The sequence below is a fragment of the Heliangelus exortis genome, chromosome 10 (genome assembly GCF_036169615.1).
Source record: "Heliangelus exortis chromosome 10, bHelExo1.hap1, whole genome shotgun sequence".
Classification (NCBI taxonomy): Eukaryota; Metazoa; Chordata; class Aves; order Apodiformes; family Trochilidae; genus Heliangelus; species Heliangelus exortis.
In genome coordinates, this window is record NC_092431.1 from 7,995,853 (window position 1) to 8,021,192 (window position 25,340).

At 43.4% G+C, this 25,340-nt stretch overlaps 1 protein-coding gene and 1 long non-coding RNA gene across 2 annotated transcripts; one reads left to right on the plus strand and one right to left on the minus strand.

The window, feature by feature from the left end:
• The first annotated feature begins 2,987 nt into the window (after positions 1–2,987).
• Positions 2,988–19,424, plus strand: LOC139800414 (uncharacterized). Its single transcript, XR_011727743.1, has 3 exons — positions 2,988–3,255; positions 16,764–17,810; positions 18,910–19,424. It is a non-coding gene; the product is annotated as an uncharacterized lncRNA (long non-coding RNA).
• TNIP2 (TNFAIP3 interacting protein 2) lies at positions 15,475–23,352 on the minus strand. The gene is made up of 6 exons (XM_071753333.1): positions 22,616–23,352; positions 20,248–20,553; positions 18,287–18,370; positions 17,491–17,772; positions 17,008–17,127; positions 15,475–16,513 (listed from the first exon to the last, which is right to left on the minus strand). Exons 1-6 carry the CDS (start codon positions 23,090–23,092, stop codon positions 16,232–16,234), a joined length of 1,551 nt encoding a protein of 516 aa, XP_071609434.1. The 5' UTR covers positions 23,093–23,352; the 3' UTR covers positions 15,475–16,231.
• Positions 23,353–25,340: the final 1,988 nt, after the last annotated feature.

The window sequence follows — 25,340 nt, forward strand, 5'->3', positions numbered from 1 at the left end:
CTTCCAGCCCCTCTGCTGTATCTCCTTGTGAAGTCATGTTATATTTGGGCTGTGATGCAAAGCCAGTGTTAAGTATGCATCATGTTTTCTTCTGTTTCACTTTATTTTTATTCTTTGCCTGGATGATTTTGCCTGGCATTCCTCTCATTTTTATCAGACAGAATCCCCATTATTTTCCTATCCTCCTATCCTAGCCTCTCTTACTTATGTTTCTCAGGCCTCTCAAGTGTTCTCCTTTCTAGCAGAAAAGAGAACCCTCTGGCAGGTGTCTGTCAGTTTTGGGTACATGGTGCTTCATCTTAGGAAGCCAGAGCACCCAGCTGCAGCCAGAGACCTCCCCTTAACTAGGAGGCAGCTCTAGCAACCCACCCAAGCTCCCTGTCTCTTCCCTGCTCTGGCAGCCACCCTCCACCTCTGCAGGGTACATTCCAGGGAAGCAGGAGGTGCAGTTCTCACCAGCACTGCTGAAGACAGGGTTGCTTTCTTGGTGTTTCTTCCATGTCAGCTGTTCCACTCATCATCTTCTTGTTCATTAAGTTAGTTCCTTTCTATACCATCCTTTTATGCAGCAATGCTGAGCATTCCTTTTGCAACACCAAAATGGACAGATTTGGGGTTACTGGGGAGCTCTGAGAATGACTTTTATGTTCTGCTGCTGCAGACCTGCCTGCATCCCACTGCATGCTGACCCCTTTCACCCATGCCATGGGTGATAAAACACCATCACTGCTTTCCTGGAGGCTATAGCACCCACCTGTTCTTCACCTTTCCCACCCATTGCAGGCACTGAGTAGTCCCTGGCAGTGGAGACTTCTTGTCTTGGGGTCATGCTTGAGTGTTAAGTCACTCCAGTGACTCCCAGCCATGTTTTTTAAGACAGCTGTAGGAACTTTAAGCACTACAAATGTCTTAAAAATAGCAGGACTGTCCTGCTGCTGTGGGGCTGGGATCTAGAAGGAGGAGACTGAGAAATCTGAGCAAGGCATTCAAAATCCAGAAACTTTGTTCCCAATCAGGGAAATTTTTTTATTACAGATAGGGGGGTGGCACAGGGAATGTACTTCCCCTCCCCCTCTCCCTCCCCCTCCTTTCCTCTCCAATTGTTTTGCATTAGTCATTGGTGCTGATTAAAGCCCAGCCTTGATTAAATATAATAAGGTGACTCCATTACCACTGTGTCAAGGAACAGGAAGGTATAAACTGATAGACACAATTGCTGTGTTCCAACCCTATGTATACAATAGGTGTCTGTATGTCAGTCATCCCTAAGGTGGTGGTGGAAAGGCTTGTGCAAGAGCCAAGCAAAAAAGGAACAAAAGGTTAAGCCTGGAAGGGTGGAGAAGGGAAGAGGTGGGCACAAGGAGGAACTGGAGAGCAGGCAAAGGGGGTTCAGCTTCTTGTAAAACCATGTACAGCTTCATGAAAGCATGACTTGGATCTGTGTATCTGAAGGTTTTTGGAGGCTGGAAAAACAAAACCTCTTGTCTTTTATAGTTTCTCTAGTCCTGACTAGGGCAATGGAGTGCAAAGTTTTTTGTCTGTATTTGTTGTGCTGAGTTTGGAGGAAGCATGCAAATGATGCAGCTCCCAGATATGCACTTTGCAGAACATGGAACCAAGTCTTTTCCAAACTGCAGTATTTGAAGAATCAATTAAAACAGGGTGAGATATTTGAAAGACTTGAAAGTACCAGGCCTGGAGAGGGTTTGAAAAGCTGATTTAGTTTTTGGAGAAAGCTAACATATCAGAACCAAAACATTTATTGAAACTCAATCTCAGCTCTCTTCCAAGAGAGATGCAGAAAAAGCCCCCATGAACCAGGAGGCAGATATTGAAGAGTGGGCCTGTCTGTGGATCAGGAGAGTCAGGTTCAGGTCTCCTTCCATACAGTCTGTCTGTGCCCCTCTCAGCATTTGCATGTGTAGTGGAAAACCTTCATCGGGACAGAATGGAATCGTTCTGCCCTGCCAACAAATGCATATGCACCCATGTGTGTGATTTCATAAAATGTACAATATTCTGTTCTATGCCTACATGGATCTTGGGGCTTCCTTGCAGACTATGTAGTGAGTGGCCATGGGAGGTGTTGTACAGCATCATTTTCAGTTTGTTGCAGAAGTACTGCATGATGCACATCATGTCTGAAAAGGGTTGGGTGGTAGGAGTAGGCTGCTGGTTCACATGGTCCTTGAGGTCAAGCTCAGTGCTGTAGGAGGAAGGATTGCTCCATCCCTGGGAGTTCCTGTGCTGGGCTTGGAGATTCTCCCATGGAGCAGAGAAGGGCTGCCAGCTGGCAGAGAGCTGCAGCAGGCTCTGCAGACTTGTGCAGGCTGCAAAGGTTCCTTGTAGGGGTACATAGCCAAGTGGCAGAAAATGAGGGTAAATTTCTTGTAGGGACCAAGTGGACACTGCATGAAATTTTCCTGTCAGGGAGACTGATGAAACTTGCTGTACTGGGAAGACTGGCAGATAGGCCACAGGGTTTCCTTGTCTTCTGCAAGGATAAAGCTGGACTTTCCTTGAGCTTCTGCTCTGTTATCATATTTTATAGTATTTTGTTAAAATCCTGTGGGTTATTTTTCATGTGTTTTCTTGTTGTACAAGTTACAAAGCATGGTGCAGTACTCCAGCTGCCCCTTATTAACACCACGTGGAGCAGAGGGATCTCTTTGCATCCAGTTGACAGCTTCTCTGTGTATTCTGTGCACTTTGGCATCTGGCTTATTCACTGCAGCCCAGGATTCAATCCAGCTTTTGAGGAATTGTCCCATTACTGGTTCTTTGTCACGGTTTTGTGCAATTTGTTAGTCTTGACATAACTTTGCATTTGTCCTTCCTGAATTGCCAGCATTTTCAAAACCACCCACCCAGCTGGCCAAAGCTGCTCTCATTTCTTTCACCAATGCACTGGCATCTTTTTGTTTGGGATCTGCATGTGTACTTAGTACAACTGCTCTGTCCCATCCCCCAAGTGATAATGAAAATACTTGATTATTAGGTCCAGGACCAAGGTTTAAGGAACCTTGTTGAAATGTTCTCCCAGATTGATTTTTGCTCTCCTGGAGATGTTTTTCATCATTTGCTTACTGAAATGTCATGTGAAAATAGCATTGAAACTCTCAGTCTCTTACCACATCTCCTGTTTTATTTCTGTCCACAAGAGCTGTTACTATGAAACAGGACAAAACAATCAGTTTGACGGCAAGTAGCAACCAGCATGGATTTGTCAAGAATAAATCACCTCCTTGCTGCCAGGTAGGCACTGAAAAATCATCTGCTTGTTCCTTTGAGGGGGGATTGGAGTTAGTTTGTTTTCATTTAAAAGAAGCTTGTCCTTTCCGGGCTTTGAGAGTTTCAGCCATGACTTCCCAAATGAAACACAGTATCCTTGAGAATTCAAAAGATGCAACCAGTTATTTTTATCATAAACTTTGTGATTATTAGCATCAGACCAGTCACTTTGAAAAATCTGATTTGTCCAATGAATCCTTAGTTTAAGTTCAGGATCCCTTGTTATCACTTAGAATCATAGAATCATAGAATAGGCTGGGTTGGAAGGGACCTCAGAGATCATCGAGTCCAACCCTTGAACAACTACCGCCACAGTCACTAGACCGTGGCACTGAGTGCCATATCGAGTCGCTTTTTAAATGTCTCCAGGGACGACGAGTCCACCACCTCCCCAGGCAGCCCGTTCCAATATCTGATCACCCTTTCCGTGAAAAAATTCTTTCTAATATCCAATCTGAACTTCCCCCGGCACAATTTAAGACCATGCCCTCTTGTCTTACTGAGAGTTGCCTGGGAAAAGAGACCAAGAAAAGAAACCACTGGGAAAAGAAACCACTTGTGTTTGTTGTTTTAACTACTCTGTTGCAGATGACTTCGGTAAAGACAGGAGGAACTTTGCACTTCTTGTATCAGATTTCAGTCCTTTTCTCTTGATCAGAATCCAATTCTTTCTATTTTCTTCCTCTTTCAGCCTGATCTGAGTCCTGAATGCAGTATGCACACAGACTCACATGGAGACACAGAAGTTCAGTGCAATGGTATGCAGATTCACTGGCATAAAAGATCAGAAATTTGGTAACATTGGTAGTGAGTAGTGCCCTTCTTTTCTTCATTCTAAGTGCCAGCAGTTCAGAGCCTGTTAGAAAACAATGGAAGTGTTTTGTGTTTGGTCTTGCTCTAGTTCTTCAGTAGATGTAGATCAGCAGCCTAGGAGAGCACAGAGGCTGCAGGGCACGTTCATGATGTGCTTGCAAACCCATGGGAGGGTTTCCAAAATTACTTCTTGGTTGTAATCAATACCACTGTTTCCTCATCTTTGTGAGCAATGGAGCTGCATCAGAGTTGTAGTACAAAGGAGGGAATACCATAAAAGCTGACAATAACTGAGGGATTTGCATGTTATCACTCACTGATTTGCACATGGTGTGGTGTGATTCATTGTGTTCATGAAATGGGGGAGCAGCTACAAAGAGATTGATTTAGAAATCTGATCCAGCTGAGCTGTGAGGAAATCAGACATGACAGAAGAAGGGAAACAGTTGCTGGACCCCAGGCTTGCCATGAAACCTTCTCAAGTTGTAAGAACATATAAATGTAATGGACTGTGAAGTCAGGAAAGAAGGGATAATTGATCAATATCAAGCTAGGAGAGGGTCTAATGTACAGTGAAACCATACCACCAGGACTCCATTTGCTGTGACTTAGGGGACCTAGTTATAATAGAGCTATCTGCATTCAACCTCCCAGGTTTTCAAGGCTCTCTCCCCTTACACCACTGTTAGCTGAGTTTTCAAAACAAGCCTGTGCATCTGAATTGATGGATTTCTGGAGTCTGCCCAAAAAAAGTGGACTTCCTTCCTCTTCACCCTCCATCCTTGCCAGAAAGGACTGTGCTTTCTTTCTTATAAACACTTCAAGAAGTGTTTGTTTTAGAAGCTGTGCCAAATACACTGTTTTTCTGAATATTCAGCACTGGTTTCTGAGATGAGTGTCTCACTTCTTTGTCTAGGGTTTTAGCTGAGGCTTTAGGTGTTTACTCTCTGTCTCCTTAGGGTATCATTTATCTGTAGTTCATGAATACTTTGAATGTGAATAAATGAATATATACCTCTGGGCTCCCCAGTATGAGATATGGACATACAGGAGAGAGTCAGCAAAGGGTTACTAAGATGATTCAGTCCTTGGAGCATCCATCAGATAGGAAGAGGTGAGAGCTGGGACTCTCCAACCTGGAGAAGAGACAGCTCAGGGTGGATCTTTCCAATCTGTGGAAATGTCCAGTGTGGGGGCAGTGCAGAAGACTGATCCAGACTTTTCTTGCCCAGTGACAGGACAAGAGGCAGTGGGCACAACTTAAAATAAATGCAACTGCATTTGAACATGATAAGAAACGTCTCTACTATAAGGGTGACTGAACTCAGGAGCAGGCTGTGTAGAGAGATTGTGGACTCTTCAGAAGCCTTGAAGACAGTCAAAACCTGGCTGCTCCATGCAGCCTGCTCCAGCTGACCCTGCTTTGAGCTGGCAGGGAAGTTGGACTAGATGACCTTCCAGCCATCCTCTCCCCAAGCTCAACTGTTCAGTGAGTTCTGCAAACTTGCCATTGGGTGTGATAGTCATAAATTTGATTTAGACAAATAATTCACGCCTAGACCTGCATCTTCATTCAGAAGTTCCTGTAAGTTTCTTTCTGTGTTTCCTTTAGGTGCTGGCTCCATGCCCACATCCTAATCGGTGAATAAGAATTCCTACCAGTACTCCTGCATGCATGCAGAATTTTCCATTATTGATTTAGACCATTCTTAAAAGTTGATCTACTGTTTATTTCCTAAAAATCCCTTTCTTTCATGATCAGTTTTGGCTTCCAAATAAGTAAGCTTTTATAGCACTTTAATTATCTTTCATATTGGACCTCTCACTTGCAAAGAGCAGGACTGAAAACCCCAAACTCCAGACACACCCAAACACAAGTCAACATTTTCTTAACCTGTAGTCCACAGCTCTTGCTTCAAAGAGATTCTACTTTCCAAATGTAAAGGATCCTGTGCTGCCCACACTGGGGGCTGAGTTTGTTCCTTGCCTCAGCTGCCAACTCTGGTGTCCATCAGACTCATCTTAACTCTATGAGCCATTGTATCAGTGGTTGGATTAATTGCACCAGTATAAACAGCTGTGTAGCTGCAGGTTGTACTGGTTTGGTGTGCTGAAGTCCTGAATGGCTCTTTCAGGATGTGTATCTTGCTATAAGTGCTCCCTGAACTCTCACTGTTCAAACCATGCCTGTTTGGAAATAGGCATTAATGAGATGTTGATGAGTTAGGCAGGTGGTGGACAGCCTGACTGTGGACATCAAGTAATGGCATGGGGCTGGGTGTGCTTAAGACTAGCTGGATTTTTAATCAATAAAGCTTAGAAAATTCTATTTTTTTTTTTAATGCATTTGAAGTTGTATGATTGCTGTGATTAAACCCACAAATGTGGGCACAGCCTTAAATTTTAGCAGTAAATCAGAGTTATCTCTTCAACCCAGACAGCTGGAGTTGGTGACTGGCTGAAAGTGCAGGTGGATGCAACTTGCCACCCCTTGCAAAAAACAGCTGAGACAACTTGGGTCCAGAACTAGGCCTTTTTTCTTACTCAGTCCTTGGCAACCACAGGGAGCACAAAGTTTAAAATAATGTGGGAAACTATGGAAAGAAGATCCCTGAAGGAGCCTATAGCCTGTGGCCATACAAAGTACATGTACAGGTGACCTGAACCTGAGAATTTTTAGTGTAATCCATGAAATCACAAAGTTGTCTTATTGAAGTGATGTCAGAACAGTTGCACTGCCAGCAAGATGCTTGTTCTGGTTGGTGTTAGCACCATCTCCAGAAAACTGTAGGGCTTACCACGTGTGTTGCAGAGTGCCACAAAGCTCAGAGTTTGAATGAGCCACAGCCCTCAGTCTTTCTTGAGTTGAAAAAGTTGAAAGCTGTATAGGTGAGACTGGAATTTGACTTTTGAAGTCCAATTTTATATTAACAATATAAATTAACAATATTAACAAGAATTTTGGACAGACTGCTAAAAGATTCAGTTGAAACACTGAAGAGGTAGACAAGCCCAGCTTCTCACTTACAGACATTTGGGTAGATGCTGGGGACATTATCTGTCCTTCTGCTTAAGGCAGCAACCTGAGAGGTCAGCTTTGTTAACATCTCTGTTACCTCTATGGTACTGTTATCTCTAATAACAGTTATTATCTGTTCTGTTTGGCTTTGTGCTACTGCAACAAAACAGAAATACTTGCAAGTATGCTTAGTGAAATGCATCCTCTTGGGGCTTGAAATTTTTGTGACTGCAGGATCTAGATTATATAAAGCTGCTGGGAACACAAAATCACAAGCTGACTGCAGGGTAGTAACAAGTGGCAGTTGCCTGCCTCTCCAGGCTATGAGACTGACTTTTACTGCTCAAGTATTTCCCAACCTTCTTACTGTCCAGTGTGTGTAAGAACTGATATTAATGCACACCAGAGAGTGCAGCAGGAAGGAAGGAGAGTTGTCCTCACACTGTTTGGCAACACTTGTGCAGTGTTCCTCAGCTGTGCTAAGAGGAAGTGGTTATTCAACTTTGGTGCCATTTCAGGAAGGATAAAGCTCCAGTAAACTTTCCCTGAAAGAGTCACCTGGAAACCACAGGGGTAAAAATTAATATTTGCCCACTGCTGTCAAAGGGGATGCCACCAGGAAGAAGCTTAGAACAAAGATGAGCAGAAAACCAGAGCTAAGGAGAGAGACAAGGCCAATCCCCCTTGCACAGAAGTTGCACTGGTTATCACAGAGTATTTTTTCTCTCCTGATGGTTATTCTTAGGAGTTGAAGACTTTGACATTTTGTAGGAGGGGGTGCGGTGCTGTGTGACCAGTGTGTGTAGGTGCAGCAAAGCGAAGCCTCAAAACAGTTCACAAAATAAGCTGTTGCCCATTCTTTGGGTGACAGTGACTAGGTGGTTGTGCTCATCAATTTTTTCCACTGCACATTGTGCCTCCCCAGGATCGTCACTGTGCAGAAAGTTTAGGGGATTCCGTGTCTGGTTATCAAAGGATGGATCTTGTGTGGGAGGGGAAAGCCTGCCTGCACCCCACACTGGCTCCTAGTCTCAGCCACAGACATTGATCTCAAGAGATGACTTCGTGCACATAACTGTCTCTAGAACACCCTGGTCTAGTCCATTGCCTTGCGTCTGTGTCTCTTTCAAATTCCACCTTACTCCCATTTCCAGGCCCTCACTGCTCAGTGGTGACTGCTGGAGAGCCCATCCCCTCTGCTGGGAGATTAATTCCTGGTTTGCACATAGTACAGATCTTTTGGGATGTCAGAGACCTCCCATCAGTCCCAGCACACCACTGGGCACAGTGTGTGTCCTGTAGATTTTTGGAATATCTTTCTTGCAAGAAGACTGACCCTGAAAAGGTGTAAAACTTCACAGTTGCCATGTGGAGAAGTGGTGATGTTCCACTGGGAGATGAAATGCCTTTTGATGCCCACTCTTTTCTATAATACAAGAGGTACTTGACAAAGCAAGAAGGGCAATCATATGGTGCTTTGGGGGCCAAGCTGTATCTTGGTGATTAGAGGCACTCAGCTGGAGAACCTGGTGTCATGGGCTCTGGGTCCTGCTGCAAGGACTGTTGTTATGTGATTGGAACAGGGCAAAAGTTGGCTCTGATGACCAAGAAGTGGACTGTGTTGGAAAGAAAGAAAGAGAGGACCTGGCCTCCTCAGAGCTATTGAGAGATTACTTGTTTAAAGCTATTCTAGAGTCACAGGGGAACCTGTCAAAATTCTGCTTTATAAAAAATTGAGATGGTCAGAAGCAGAGCTTATTTTAAATCCTTGACCCTCTAATGAGGCTAGTATCCCTTCTGTTTTTTTAGCAGAAGAAGTGTGTGTACCTGCACATGCCTGCTATTGCCCAGTGTACCCAAGTTTCACATTCCCTGCAAACCACTCCATTCCTCTCTCATCATCCCTGGTGATGCCATGTTACCTTCAGCTATGGATCCCTTCAGCTTCTCTTCAGAGGGTTGCTTTTCATGGCTAATTTTAAGCCTGACCTTGCAATTCGTGGTAGTGTAAGCTTCAGTTTCCTGTTTAAAAGCTGCTCTCAGGACACTGCTCTGTAGTGATGAGGTTATTCTGGATTTTGCTTGCTCTTCCCCCAGACTGTAGCCACTGTTCTGTCGGATCTTTGTGTGCTCTGGACTCTCACTTACCCGGTGAGGTGTGTCCCAGAGAAATGAACACAGGTAGCTGGGAGGCTGCTGTTTCAATAGCATTAGAGTGGATCACTGTAGACCTCATTAGTGACTTTTATTAATCTTCCCACTCCTGCCATTGGTAGGTGTAAGTTTTAACAACACTGAGACCACCTACTGTCTCTGGACAGCTACATTTAGTGTCATGCCCTCTGCTGCATGGTGCAGCAGTGAAGCACAAGGCAGACTTCCTACACTGCCAGTGTGATATGGGATGTGTTCCTCATCCTAAGAGTTGTCTCATGTACATTTATTGCTGGTATCTATTTGATCCTTAACTTACAGGTACAACTTGTCCCTCTCAGGTGAAGGTTTGCTGACCTTTTAGTGGATGACTTGTGTTGTGTGGGAGATCTGTCACTGGGAAGACCATTGCCACTGCTGTGCCCAGGTGTACCTGCACCAGGGTTCCCAACCCTGGGGGAAGACGTGCCCCTTAAATACACATCCTCTTGTGTGCCCACCATGTGTACAACAGGTGCTCTTTTCAGTGCATCACAACTGCCTGGAGAATACAGCATGTTTTAGGGGTCATGCCATGTTATCAGTAAGGAGGGGTCTGGAAGGTGCAGGCTGCTGGTTGACTGCCCCACTTGCCTCTCTGTGCCACTGTTGCTCTTCAGGCTCTTTGCTTTGACTGTCCTGTTGTGACATGTGAGGGACAGAGATTGGCTTTTGCAAAGTACTCAAGTCTGGGATGCCATTAGTGATGGGAACTGCTCTAGCTGTTGTTTTCTAAGGGCACTACAACAGGTCTGTCATGGGGTTCTATAAGTGTAGAGCAATCAATGCTCAAGGAGCAAAGTTCCTAAAATGCTCCCAGTACTCATGGGTGATGGATGTTTCTGCTGGTAAGGATCAACCACTACTCCAGTTTAAGGCTCTCACTAAGATGGTTTTGGTGGAGGGTGGAGAGGCCCCTTATCACAGCAGTCAGATCAAAGGAAGATCCCTTCTGCTCTATGTCTGGTTTCCCTCTACCAGCTGTTGCTGGGGGTGGCATATAGGAAAGCTCTGTCCTTCCACATGAGGAGGTAAGAACAGGGCTTGCAGGAGGTGGAGCAGGTGTTCAGTGCTCAGGTCAGAAGAGGAGCTGAAAATCCCTATATTAGATCCCCATCACTGAGGGGAAGTTCAAATAATGGGAAGGAGGAGTAGGATCCCTGTTTGGACTATGCTTATCTGTGTTGTGCCTGAGTCACTTCACATCCCACTAAGTTCCCCTTTCTCTTGGTAGATGATGTTCTTCCTTGAATGTCTGCAGACCTTTCCATGTCTCTCTGGATGCCTGAGTTTCTTTGAGATGTGGTGGTGATGGTCAGAATGAGGCTGGTTCCTCTGTGGGTGTCTAAGCTTCCTTTTTTTGCTCTTTTTTCTCCTTAAATGAGCTGGGATCCTTTACTCCAAGGATGTCCCAAGAGAGATGGAGACCCTGCTATGTAGTGTGGTTTGAGACCTTCTGTGAAACCTCCTGCAGGAAAAGACCCCACACCTGCAGGAAAAGACCCAGGGCTGTCTGAGTAGGACAAGTCCCCATGGGATTGCTCCTGGAGGTGGTGTGTGTGTGTATGTGTGTGGGTGCCCATGGCTCTCTCCTAGCCAGGGCCCAGGCAGTGGGTGCAGGTGGTTGATGGCTGATTCACAGAAGCTGCAGCTGGGCCACCTTGGGGAGGGCCATGAGGACACAACTGGAGAGAGACTGCAGGTTGGCACCTTGTCCTCCGTGCCAGCAAGGCACAATTCCCTTGGTGTGTCCACCTGGAGAAGGGAGCCATAGGCATTACTCATGTCCAGACAACTGTGGAGCAGGATAGGGAGCTGGGAAGCCCACTGTCCTATTCAGCCACTCTGTTTTGGGCTGTGCAGGGGATGTTTGGGGCAAGTCTGGCTGCAGCAGGAACCAAGAAGCTCAGCAAGGTGGTGTAGGGTTTGCCAGTGCTGGCAGGGCAGGTGCCAGGCTTGGCTGGCAATGTGTGTGCCCCTCCTGTGAAAACTGCCTCTGATGTTTGGGTGTAACCAAGAAGATGTCTGTTGGCAAGTGAAAAAAACAGAGAGCTTTTTGTTTGAAGTCGGATTTGATCACAAGTTTGGCTGAGTGCAGGATGAGTGAGGAAGGGAGAGGGAGGGTTGGAGTGGTGACAGGGAAGGGATGGATGTGGATCTGCAAGCACTGCAGATCTGGGTCCCACAGCTCTTTTCTCCCTCCCACGCTGAGGTATTAGAGTGTGAAAGGCTCAGGAGAGGTGAATTCATGTGACACTGGGGAGGGGGATGTCAGCACAAGCTGCCAGAGCTGGCCTGCTCATGGCCCATCTGCCAGCTGGGTCTCCAGGAGGGGTGCTAGATGGCTGGCTCTGGGAAGATGGTAGGGGGAACAAGCATGGTTAAACAAAGTATACACTTCAAATGGGTTTATTTTGGTGCCTTCTAGAACTAAGCTGGAACAGGCTGCCCAGTGAAATTGTGGTGTTTCCCTCCCTGGAGACACTTCAAAACCCACTTGGACAGGTTCCTGTGTGACCTACACTAGGTGATCCTGTTTTGGCCAGGGGTGTTGGACTTGGTGATCTTTCTAGGTCCCTTCCAGACCCCAACCTTCTGTGATTCCAGATTCTGTGTTATGGTGTCTCATAACCTGCCATCTGGTTCAGTGCTGTTTACAATGGAGCTCCATGTGCTATGTAAATATCTCAGACTCCTGAGGGAGACTGTCAGCCACTATAGACACCACATATCCAGGGCATGTTGTGAAGAGCTCCTGCACCAACAACTTAACTGCAAAAAACGAGGGAAATTGGATGCACTAAAGAGAAGGGGGAAGAATGGACTGAGCAGCAGCAGGAGTGGAGGCTGTGCCACCTGGGATGGTTGGGGCCTTTCAGGAGCCTCTGTTTCAGCAGTTGCTGCAGCACCTTGTAAACCCCCATCCAACCTTGCTGGAGCTCTGACATCCCAGCTGGGACAGCCCATGGCAGGGAACACTTCAGTGAGGGTGCTGGGCTGTGCTTTGCCCTTACCAGGCAATTTGAGGCATCAGGTGAGAAGACTGAAGAGATGAACCTCATACCCCAGCCCTCTGCTGAGGCCCTGCTGGGTTGACTTTGTGCTTTGTAAGTATTTCTTATGCTTTAGGGTTTTAGCTGAACCTCCCCCTAGCTGATAGCTACTGGAGCAAGTTACTAGGAAATATTACTACAGCTTACTTTGAATTCACATAGATTTTGTAGAAAAATAATTTGAGACTTCCCTTTTTTAGAATGAGAAGCACTGCTGTTCTGAGTACTACGGTGTGGCATCTTGTTTGGAATTTCCCTTACTTTCTATATATACACTTGCAGCAAAGCCACAGGAAATGGAAGTTTTAAAAAAATACCATAGAGCATAGGTATCTGCTTCTTGAACAATTTTTATTCTTGTAGTCGGTTTTATTATTAGTGAGCACTTAATCTTGAGGCATCATTTTAGTCTTGTTTTAAAAGATGTGATGTCCTGAATTGTTGGTGGGCGAAGCAGAAATTGCCTTAGAAGTTGCAGAAGATTTGAAAAGCTTTTTAGGCTCTATGCTGCCTGTGCTGCAGAACAGAGAATTGGTATTGCCTCTCCCTTGGGGCTTTTGGTGTAGGGACCAACTTCAAGGCTTCTCCTTGCTGTGTTTTCTGATATTCCATGAGTCAGTTTTGCCTACAGCTGCTGCTGTTATTGTGTGCTAAGGGCCTATTTCTGCATGGCAACCAGCATAGTTATTAGGAAACAGCTTTTACTTTAAAATTCCCAGTAAAATACAGTATAATTAGGTCCAGGAGTAATGAGAAACAGCTTGCCAGCAGTGGGAGGATGTATGGTCTGAAAACCTTCAGGAGCTCTGAGCTTGTTCTGGGTCTGAACTCAGGCTGATTTGGAGAGCAAAACTGAGGGAAGGTGAATCAATGAGGGAGAAATTTTAGGAGAAGGGATGGACTAATCATAAAGGTAATTATGACAAATACACCTTGGCAGCTCTTAATACGCTAAGATGCGTTCCTACAAGTGCCAGGAGAGAGAGTGATCCTGCTGCCCCCAGCCCCCCTGGACTTACACAGGCACCTCCATCTTTTGGTATTTGCATGCCTCTGCAGTACAGGCATTGCTCACCAGCAATGAGGAATCTACAGAAGCCTAGATGTTAACAGGTTAACAGGTGTTAACTTTGCCTGATAACAGGATTCAGTTATCTTTCATGTCTTTTGTTACCACACAGCAAATAGGGAACCGAGTCCCACACGGTCTCACAGTTTTTCTGTACGGTTTCAAGAGTCTCTCATGTGAGGACTTGTTTCTGCAGTTTTCTGCAGATCATGTGTGTTTCAGTGAAAAAGTTGGTACAAATGGATAATGAAAGTTCATACAGTTTATGCTACTGAGGTTCCTTTCATTTTATGCTGTTACTTTTTTACTCGTATGCCTTTATAGCTTTCTTTTGGAAAAGGAGCTTTTACCATTTAACCAAACAGACACAGTACTTGGATGGCCATCTGAGTGACAGAGAAAACCAGTGTGAGGCCAGAAGGAATTTTCCTGAATGGTAAGGGTTCAAAAAATGCTGGGAACTCATGGTTGCTTTTGCTTGAGTAGTTTATGCCCTGTGATCTGCAATCAAAATTTTCTTGTGAGACACTGGTATGTCTTCATAGCACAGTGAAGCCAAAACAAGAAACAGGCAAGAAAGAACAGGTAAGGTTTTTTACCAACCAGAAAAAATTAGTGGGAAATGGTAATATAATATAGCTCTACAGTGAGGTATTTTTATACTGAAAAACAGCAGATATGTCCTAGATTTTTGCAACATGTATTCTGAATCGTCATTTATTGCCAGTTTTAGGTGGTACCTGTAATCTGTACCTGACCTAAAATGTCACCAGTTTTTGTGTTGGTCCAGTGTGGTCTTCTATAGAGATACATGTGATTTCCCAGCATTGAAGTGCCCTCTGTTCCCAGGGTTCAGGCTCTGATCTGTCTGCTCTGACAGTGGAACAACTCTTAAAATTCACAACTCTTAAAATCACAAGAGGTACCATTAATTGCTGTGTACCACAACCTGCAGATTCCTGTATCTAGGTCTTGCATCTGTTTTTAACAGCTGTAGGCCAGTTTGTCCAACTATATCCAAGGGAATAATGTGAGTGGAAACCTGTAGCAGACTTGATCTTCTGACTGCCAAGATCTAGCTAACTTTATTGTTGTGTTTGTCTTTGTAACTATCTTGCAATGTGAATCACTAAAAGAAGGTCCATATTAGTCACTAGCAATAAAGTATTGGTGTACATTGAAGCTGTAAACAAGGCTTGTCTAATGAGAACAGTCAGAAAAAGCAAGATTAACTGATGCCACAGGAAGTTTGATCATGTTTTTCAGCCCATGTTCTGCAGGCTGCATCTGATCTCTAAGACCTTAAAAGGCACTGCATAAAATGATCACTGAAAAAAAGAAAATACCAAAATCTCTGCATGCTTGTGCTGGGTAGAACAAGCTTGCAATCAATCACAGGTTTGCAATCAGTTAAAGATTAGATTAATTAGAACAATTGCGCCTGCATGCAATGGCATATGCATCTTTTTTTGTAATATTCCACCTAAGGCAAGACTACTATAAACAATCATCTTCCTTCAGGACTGTAACAGGATCATGAAAAGGAAATATCAAGGAAAAGAGCCACAATCCTGGTTGCACTAGGCCTTTACTTTGTGTGCCATCCTTAACTCCAGCTCTGACATGGTGAGAAACTCTTGCAGATAAGGCTCAAAAAACCTGTGGCCCCGTTAGATTTGTACACTTCAATTTATGATAGTTCTTCTCAAAACAGTCCCCTGATACTTGCTGAAGTTACCTCCAGTGTAGGTAGGATACGAAGAAATTTAAGTTAGCATTGGCATTGTCATAGATGTGTGGCAGGGTAGGGTATTAAATGTGTTCTTGTGCATCTGAAAGGTCATTCTTCCTCTCATAAATAAGCACTTTTTCAAAATATTTGAAAATAGTCTCAGACACTGATTATCACTGAAGTAATGAAATAACACATCTGAAACCATGACATTTAGTTAGCCCTTTGTATAGTTACTGGGAATATTTACCATTTAAATACTTAAACAAACAAAAAAAGATTTTTGACCCTTTCACTAATGTAGTAAAGTAGTAAAGCAACTGCAGTCACTTTTATTATAAAAATAAACCTTAGGTAAAATAGAAATACAGTCCATAATTACACAAATACACATTTACAAGTGTGTACAGGAGTTACTAATGGCACAGAAAAAAATAAATATTCCTGTACATGGTTTCTGTGCAAAAACACAGGCTAGTTTTAGTCATTAACCAGCCCTTTTGTTTTCTTCACTTCTTCTGATTTCAGTGGAACACAGTGATTTTCAGATGAAATGTCTGAAAGTTCAACCTCAACAGACAAGAAAGAATTTTCACTTTTAATCCAGATGATTACAAGGAAATTTTTTCTGTCTTCTGCCAAAATGCTCCTCCCTTGTTCTTCAACCTACGTTTTTGGAAGAGGAGGAAAATTTCAAGTTCAGTAGGTTTTTTCACAAGTCTTCAGACTTCTGTAAAGAATTATGCTTGACTACAAGTCAAGCTGCACTCTAAAGCTAACTACCACTCTTAGGTTTCAGTTTAGCTTGTCGTAGAATTTCCATTATGCTTGCTTCCTTGTGGCTGTCAAAAGTAATTGTTCATAAAAATACCTTGACATATCTTGAAGTCTTTCATACAGTCCAAGAGAAGGTAAAATCAAATAAGAGGTAGGTACTGTTCATCTTCCTAATCCCTAAGAGCTGTCCACTTGAATTACTGTTTTAGGACTGTAGGAGATATGCATAGAGCAAAGTTTTACTTATGAAGTAGTGATCAACTTAAATGCCTCACATCATGTGGTCACTGACAGCATTCAGCAACATGCTTGAGGAATTCATCACTGAGTTCATCACTGAAAAACCTCATACAATGAGGACATCTAAGTTCACCCTGTGCCCTGCCTTCAGGTCCTGGATTTCCACTGTCCACAGGAGGAGAAGCTTGTTCAGATTGTGAAGATGTCCTTCTCAGGCCTGTTTGGCCTGGGCTATTGCCTCGTAGATGCTCAACATTTGTCTGCACATGCGTATGTTTTTGGTTACCAGTGTGAACTCTGAAGTGACTGCTTGTGTCTCTAGAGTCCTAAAAAGAGAAAGAGGAGCCCTTGAAAAAGATGCAGTGAAAAGATTTTCTTTGACAGACTGTTTCATCACCTTTATCTGAAACACTGTTTGTGTATTTATCAAAATACTTATAAACAAAACATGCATAATTTTTTGCATTTTTATTAATACTGTTGCAAAGAAAACTCATAGACAACACAGAATATATATATATATATAGTCAGTATGCCATTTACAGATGCTGCTGTTATGAGAGTCTTCCTTCGAAGAATTCACCCTTACTACATTGATCCAAAATAGAAGGAAAATGGACTGGAAAAATGGGTACACACATATTAGGAAGCATCTCCACTACTACTGAGTATGAAATAATGTAAGTTTTTTATAGCTGCACTGATCTGAAATGCTTTTAGAAGTACTAAGTTGTTGGTTTTTTTAATACATTGCAAAATATATTTTAGTCTTGAATGCCATTGACAGGCTTTAATTGGAAAAGTAGTGTTGCTTTCTTACCTGTCTTCTTGCTAGCTGGTGTTGCAGACATGCAACTTCTGCTTGAAGCTCTTGAATTTTACTCTGTGCTCGTTCTCTGTCTGATCTCTCAGATGTGAAATCATCTTTATAAACTAGGATCTGAAAAGTAATTAGTATGTTAATGTTTTATAAATCAGAGCATCAGCAGGTTAGATTAAGAAGTTGACTGTTATGTTTGCAAATAGTTGTTGCCAACAGCTCAATATTTTCTTCTTTATCTTATATTTGTACTTAAAATGTATTGGTACTTTTTTTCAGACCTTTAATAATTTGTATTAAAGCCAGCAGAACTGCAAGCATGTCTGAAAGTAGCAGGTTTCCTTGTTGTTAAGTATTTGTATAGCCAAACATGGTAAGACAAGTGGAAATGCCAAAATAAGTTAAGTTCATTTTCCCCCTTGGACTTGAGTGGTCTGGGGAGAAACTAAGAATTCCCACCTCTAAGAAAAAAAACTTAATGACCTGTTGCTCCAGCATTTGTATGCGCTCATTATCTCCTTCACTAGCCTTCTTTACATCTTCTAATTCTCTCTTTGTTTTTATGCATTCGTTCATTTTTTCTCCCAGGAGCTTGTTTAACCGGAATATCTCCTTGTGCATCAGGTCAGAGTTTGCTGGTGCTGAAGTGGCCCCGTGCTGCTGCTCCAGTTGTGACTTCATCTCCTTGAGCTGCAAGTGGAGTCGCTTCACATACTCATCCCTACTTGCATCATATTTCTGCCATTTTGCATTTAAATCTTCCACCTGAAAGGTTACCCAGGAGAGTTATGAAGAACAGGAAGGTACAAAATCCCAAATTTTCATAGACTGTGCAGGACTTTTTTTTTTGAAGTTTCTTTAAAAGATAATACAATATGCTGACCCAGCCACTGGGTGTGAAGAAGCCACTTTACAGGAGAGCAGAAGATAGTCATGCTATAAAAGCCAGGCTCTTCTCAGGCAGCCTTCACCATTTGCCAATCCATAGGGACAGTACTAAATAATATGGAATGGGAGGGGAATTACTGATGCACAAAAGAAATGTGAAAACTTTGTTGTGCAATGTATTTTAAACAAAACCCCAATACATTAAAAATATAGTAAGTTGTTCTTAGCTAAGGGAACAAAGACTATCTGCCATGTTGAAAGGAGTATGAAAAATTTTGGGCTCACATCAAGTTGCCATTTAATTAGATAAACCAGGCCTTACCTATTCCAAATTTACTGTAATTTGAATACTCAATGAAGTTGTAGTCTTGTACAGAATGAAAGTACTCACGTGAGCTACTTTTTGTTTTAACATCCTGTTTTCATCTTGTAGGTTGCAGATAAGAGCTTGAAGTGAAGTTTCATTGTCTAAAAGCTGTAATTTTCAGATAAAGTGTCACACAAACATAAAAAAAAAATAAATCCCAAATACTACTTAGCTCTGCTGTTAAACTGGAAGTAATATTTTTTTTTATTCCTCTAAAACTGTTTATTATCTATGTAACAAATCTAGGTCTACTTATTTCTATGTAGTATACTTTAAAATACTAATAATATAGCCTAAAGCTTTTATTATTAATAAGCAGAGCGCATATGTACTCAGGTAGTGCTTTTAAAAAGATCTGTATGGTGTCATGAAAACACACGTCTTACCAAATCCTGAGTTTACTAAAAGTAACAAGCAAAATGACACGTTTCACATGCGTGGCAGTCTACACTGATGGCAACAGAACTTAAGAGGTCACACAAACTCCTTGGATACTACTTGTTTGGAGTTGGAAATGCAAGAAAAATGCACAGATATGCCTTCATCTTTCTTTGTTATTACTGTCAATTTTGGACAGTACTGGAAGAAATTACTTGAGGGGAAAATAACCGTAAAACATTGACTAAAATGATACCTCTTTTTTACAGTTGTGACATCTGCTTAAAAAAACCCCAGTGTACATGAGTAATATAGAACACTTTGGTACAAAATTCCCTAGAATCAGCTAGTAATTGCATCTGAAATTTCTTTTCTTCAACAGGGAAGTCCCCACTGTACAAGGTTAGCTATTTATTACATATATCAAAGTCAATCAAGTTTCCTGTCTATCAATTACATGTAAAATATGGTAGTAATAAATGCTTCACGAATCTTAGGTTCCTTTTTTTTCCCTTACATCTAGCAAACCTCCAGCTATTTCTTACAAGGAACTTTAATGTGAATAAGTTTTCTTTAGAAATGCTTCTGGGATGTTTTAAGAAGTGAGCATGTATAGAGTTTACCATGAAAGTACAGTTGAGTGGTCATGTGAAACACAGCATTACCACTATGTAGCACTAAGAGCACGAGACAGAATTATTCTTTTTTGTTAAGAACTGGCTGTAGCATCCTACTCTCAATACTCTAATCTATTATTGGAGGCAGCACCTCTAATGTTTCCTTATGGTGTTATCAGGAACTACCCAGTGACTCTGAACCATCATGACTTCAGAAAAAAGAACAACACAATCTACACAATCTAGCTCTACCCTACACTGAAAAGCTTCATCTAAGGTGATGATGTGGCAAAGCCACACAGACAGTAGCAAACTATGCCAAAATCTAGGAATCCAGATGTTTTCTTTGTGCCTCTTCCTATCATGAAGCATTTTTTCTAAGCATTCCCACTGGAGAGAAACACTGCCTTGCACTGGGAGGCCAAAAGGGAACAAAAAAAAAAAAAAAAAAAGGTAATACATCAAGACACCCAGACTCACTCTTCCCTAACCACCATTTTGTAACTCTAGTTTGCAAAGCTAAATCTGCACCATGCTCTACAGTTCTTAATATAAATGCCACTTTGAAATACCTCTACTTTGTTTTGTGATTTAGATCCTTAAACAAGTGATCAGGAGATAGCACAAAAACAGAGCACCATCTAGTGATACACAGAAGCATGCTGCAGTATAAAGAAGGTACATTCTCCTGTACATGCAGGGAAGGATTGTTGTCATGGAATTGCTGAAGTTGGAAGGGACCTCTCAAGATCCTCTCAAAAAAAATCCTCTGCTTATAAGTCAGACTGCCAAAATGCAAGTGATTGACAACTAGTTCTATCCTGAACTGTTGGTACTTGGAATTAGTTAGAGCTTCCCATGGCAGTCTGTTCATTCTACATGAGGTCATTTGAAGGGATGTTTCTCACAACTCCCCAGTTACAACTATCCTATTGTAATTAACACCTTTGAAGTAAGACTTTAAAGCAACATAGTATCAGTAAGAATTACCTGATTAGATCTTTTGGTAGGTATCTGGTCATCTACATTCCTCTTCTCTTTCCTTTGCTTCTCTTCTAGACACTTTGCCAGATGTTGACACATTTCTGCTGTGGATGCTAATTTGCGTTGAAGTTGATGAGTTTCATCAGTGAGTGAACGGCACAAAACGTCACTGGTGGCCTGAGCCTTCTCTCTCTCTGCCAAGATCTTCTGTAGCTGTAAGATTTCTCTCTCCTTTTCATATGAAGGCTGATTTATCATCTGCTGTATCTCTCCATTTTTCTCCTCTAGTTGCTGATTCAGCTTCTCTACTTCCTATACATAAGGGAGAGGAAAGCTATTTAAAATCAAAGTAAACTCAAAAGCCAAAATATGTCTAAGACTGACTTCCATATTGCACCAATGCCATATTGCACCTATAGTACTCAGTGTTAATTACTTAAAAAAATAACATAAACCCCATTCATTTCTTTATAATCACTCAACCTTGGAACTGACAGATCAATCAGTCGAAAATGAGACCTGTGTGGACAGTAATACATACACTTCCTTATCAGTAGCATGAACAAATAACCAGCAAAAATTCTGGAAGGTATAATGAAAAGATACACAGCAGCAACAAACTAAAGATAGAACCTCCAGGAAACAAGGTAGTTTAAAAGGAGTAACAATGCAGACTGAGAAATGCTTAGTGCTTCTGCATCAAAATTACCAGAAAGAGATTCTCTTAAAAAAAAAAAAAACCACAAAGGAACAATCATCTTATCAAAAAACAGTATATTGTATTCAGTGCCTGACACAGTCACAAGACAAAGCAGAGGGAGTATGCACCACAACTTTCCAACTTTCCCACCTAGGAAACTAACCCTGGTAAGGACAAACAAAATTAAATCCATGTGGCAGCAATGACACTATTTTGGCTGTAGCTGACCCTCCAAGGTATGTGAGGGGATCTGACAAACTCACATCTGTGTTTCTCATTGCTGCACGTTCCTGTTGAATTGGAAACTCTGTGGGATCACCCACACTGCAGTTAAGTTCATATCTCTGCAGGTCTTTTGGGAAGAAACAAGTTTGCTTCCTGACTGGGGTAAGCCCTCTGTAGTATTGTGCCTCTGAAGGACATCAGTCCTAACTTTGTCAAAAATTGCTTGTGCTTGACATCCTCAAAAAACAGTGGGTGCTTAGCACTTGTTCTTATTACTGACATTTGAATTCTTTAGCATCATGTTAAATGCTAAATTTCCCCTTTGCTGTAGCTAAGACATTCAGCATGAGGCTTCAAAATATATCCAGACACCACAGCTTTGTCATCTGTCTGCAAAATGTCAGGAAGATCATCTCTTACTGCAAATTTCCAATCTTGGAACTTATGTAAATGTATTTTAGGCTAGTGTCATATACGGAAAATGTTTTGTATAAGCATTAGGTCAAGTTATTACCTTTGCCAAAAATACATCTTTCAATTTTAAGTACTGCTTCTCTGTTTTGAAATTCCTTTGTGCAGCTTCATATAGGAAGAAAAGCTTTAAAATTCTTCTAAGTATTTCAGACTGAACATGGAAAAGTCTTAATGTCAGTAACAAAAATTAGCACCTGTGGTGGGTAGGAGGGGATGCAGTTTTGAGGTTCATTTTCATTGTCATAAAAGATACTGATTTTCCTTATCTATCTCCTTAAAGTTCAGACTGGCCAATCACTTCTTCAGCTATTACATGCCGCCTTAATGTCAGTACAAAAATACTTTTTTAAGTGCACTTAAAAAAACCCAAACACTTTAATAGAAAAAGTGGTGGCATCAGTAGTTTATCTCACAGAACAAAACTGTTGCTCTGATGTCATGGAGGGTCTTTGGTAAGTAATACCAAACTTCCAAATTCATGGGTGTTTACTATTTGTCTTTCTCTCTGTGAAAATAGCTGCATGAAGACTTATAATGCCACACTAAGTTTTTTGTTTAGGATTTTATGGTTCACTTGCTGGAACTTTAAGGTGGTGGCAACTAGTGTTGCATGCAGATGGGCGAGTTGCTTTGAGCACAGTCCAATAATGGGCACGCAGCTGTCAAACGCAAGTTTGACAAAGCAAGTTCTGTCAAACGCACCAGCACTGCATTGCAAGGCTCAAAATATTCGCTTTCTTGGCCGGGCTACCCTAGCCCCAGTTTGCCACCCCCAGGCAGGTCACTTAAATCGAGATTCAGTGTTTGCATACCCCGATCTGTTTCTATAAACGCGAGTGAGCAGTCTCACTGCGAAACCTCTGCATCCTCCACTCCAGCGAAGCACTGCTGGACTTACTAAGCTTAAATTACTGTTTTTTTCTAGAGACCACCCTTCGCCCCGGGCGGCTCGGCGAGAGCGTTCGCGGATTTTACCTGGCTCAGAGCTTCCACTCTTCGCGCCGAAAGCCTCTGGCTGTCCCGGAGCTGCTCCCTGGCCTGTTCCAGCTGCTCCAGCAGGCTCTCCACCAGCGACCGGGCCGGCTGCTCCGGGCCCGCCGCCCCCGCCTCTCCGCCCGCCGGCTGCCGGGCCAGGCTGCTGCGCAGCTCCTCGATGGTCGCCTCCTTGGCCGCCAGCTGCTGCTGGAGGCGCTTCAGTTGCTGAGCGGACTCGTGGTACAAGGTGCAGAGCGCGTTGTACCGAGGCACTTTGTTCTTCAAGCTCCTGTTTTCCCGGTGCAGCTTCTCCAGCGTCTCCTCCACCTGTTTGAACCGAGCCACCAAGGGGTCCGTGCTGCTGCCCTCGCTCACCGAGCACATGGCTGGGGAACGCGAGCCGCGATCACGGTGCTGCCGCTGCTGCCCCTTCGCTTTCTTCCGCAGGGTGAGCAGCAGTAATCCGGCCAGGTGCATATAAACACCGAGAGGGGGCCAGGCACGGCCGGAACTGCTGCTTGGCTCTTCCGCCTTCTCTTTGGCGGCAGGGGGGTGGCCTCTCCCCTTTAAGCGCTCGCAGGACCCGCCTGTCGCTCCTACCCGCTCCGCCTCTGCGGAGGGGGGAACCCCGCGGTGGGGGAGGGCAGCGCTTCCCTGCGGTGCCTCTGCGGGAGAGAGACCTGGGGGCAAGGCTGGCCGGGGATCCCCGGGGAGCGGGGAAGAGGAGGCGGAGGGGGGTAGGAAGGGGAGCTGGCTGAAAGCTGGGGCAAGTGAGGGGCCAGGCGGCTGAGGGGCGGGGGAAGCCCGGGTGAAGGAGGGGCCCCTGAAGGGCTGAGGTGAATGAGGGAGGGAGACTGCTGGAGGAGGAGGAGGAAGCGGGATCTGGGGGCGACGAGGGGCCGCGGAGGGGGCTTGCAAGAAGCCCGAGGGGAGCGAGAGGCTGCTGAGGGGGAGCCAGGGGCCTTCTAGGGGCCGGAGGGGGAGGCTGGCTCCCTGTTGCGAAAGCCTCGTAGCGCGGCATCCCCAGGAGGAGCCGCTGCGGGAATTTCCCAGCTCCGGAAGGGAACTTTTCCTCACAGAGGAGACCTCCGGGGTCGGGTCGGGTCGGGCCGGGCCGGTCGAGCCGCTCCGCTTCCCCGAGAGGCCCTGGCAGGGCCTCCCTCACCTCCCTCCCCCAGCCCCGCGGGCTCTGCGGGCACCGCACAGGGATCTGGCGCTCGGAACAGCACCAAAAAAAAGAATCCGATCTAGTGTGTGGGGTCTGCACTCGTAGAAGACATTCCTGGACCTACAAGCGTGTCTGTGCAACTGTAATGCTAGTGAAAATCACTGCATGCCGATGGGGGAGAGGGCAAAAGAGATGCCAGTCAGTTGTGTTCACATCTTAGCCACTTGTAGGTGTCAAAATAAAAAGACATAGAAATGAAAAATTTGTGTGGAAGAATTGGCAGGAATCAGCGTATGATGAAAGGAGAAGATACTGGACTTCAGAGGCGAGACGGTTCTGCTGATGGTGGATCAGAAGCCTCTTGAAACTGGAACATGTTAAATGCAAGATAAAACACAGCAGCCTTTTATGAAGACAAAGAGTAAGTTGAAACGAGAGATTGCAATCAAATATAAGGAAAGCTATTTCCCTTAGGGGTAATCAAACATTGGAAGTTTTTTGAGCAGGAGTTTGAGCTAGAGACCTCCTGAGGTCTCTCCCTGCATGAATTACCTTAGGATTCAATTCATCTTTTTCAAGGTGGAAAGTCATTATCTTGTCATGTCACATATACTAGTAAAGGTTATCCAGAACATTAATAATAATACATCCAAAGCGGTCTGCTAGCTTAGCTATTTCTAAAAATATATCTCAATTTTTTGTGTATAGAAGAACCTGTGTGACAGAAAAGGGTAAAACACTTGCCAAAGGTATGGGTCTGTGGCGTATTTGCTGTTTCATCTTACAATAGTCTAAATACTCCACGTTAGGAACTGTGAAAAATCTGTCTGGAAGCTGAGAGAATTTTTGCTTTTTCACTCATACAGTTATATCCTACAGCCTTAAGATACTGGGTTTTGGGGTTTTTTTTTCTGTGTAGAAAGCAAAGTTCTTGATCTAAAATCCCCATACTTTATAATTTTCATATACATTAGTAAGAAATTTTTAAAAACAGCATAAACCTTATTTTATATTTTCAGCATTATTGTGCTACAGCCAGAACTAAGTGAAGAATTTGGACCAAGTTTGCTCTTGCTGTCTGTCAAAATACATTGTAGAAATGTAACATGAAGCCCTAGTAATGGAGAAATCTCTTTGGTTTCCTGACAGTGTTTGCAGATGGTGCAGAAATCCCAAATGTCCACAGGTGAGGCAAGGATGTCCTTAGACCAAACATCAAGAAAGTTAGTGAGGTATCAAACATAATAATTCATAACATAGTTATATTTGTAGTATTGTATCAGTATATTTAAATAAATATGCTGCATGTGGTTACTGGAAATCTGGTGTTAATAGTCCTTTGGATAAAGCCAGTACACACCTCAAGGAAAACACCACTGACTTAAGGGAAATTTGATCTGCCTAAGTTTTGAGTAAGAAACTGATCCCATGTGTTCTTAGGAATGCCCTTAGATGATGGTTTCCTTTTGTCAGTTCTGAAATACAGAGGATTTCTTGGGAATTCAGTAGAAGAAGCTGGTGCCAAAGAATGAGTCACATCTTAAGAAGTGTTTCTTA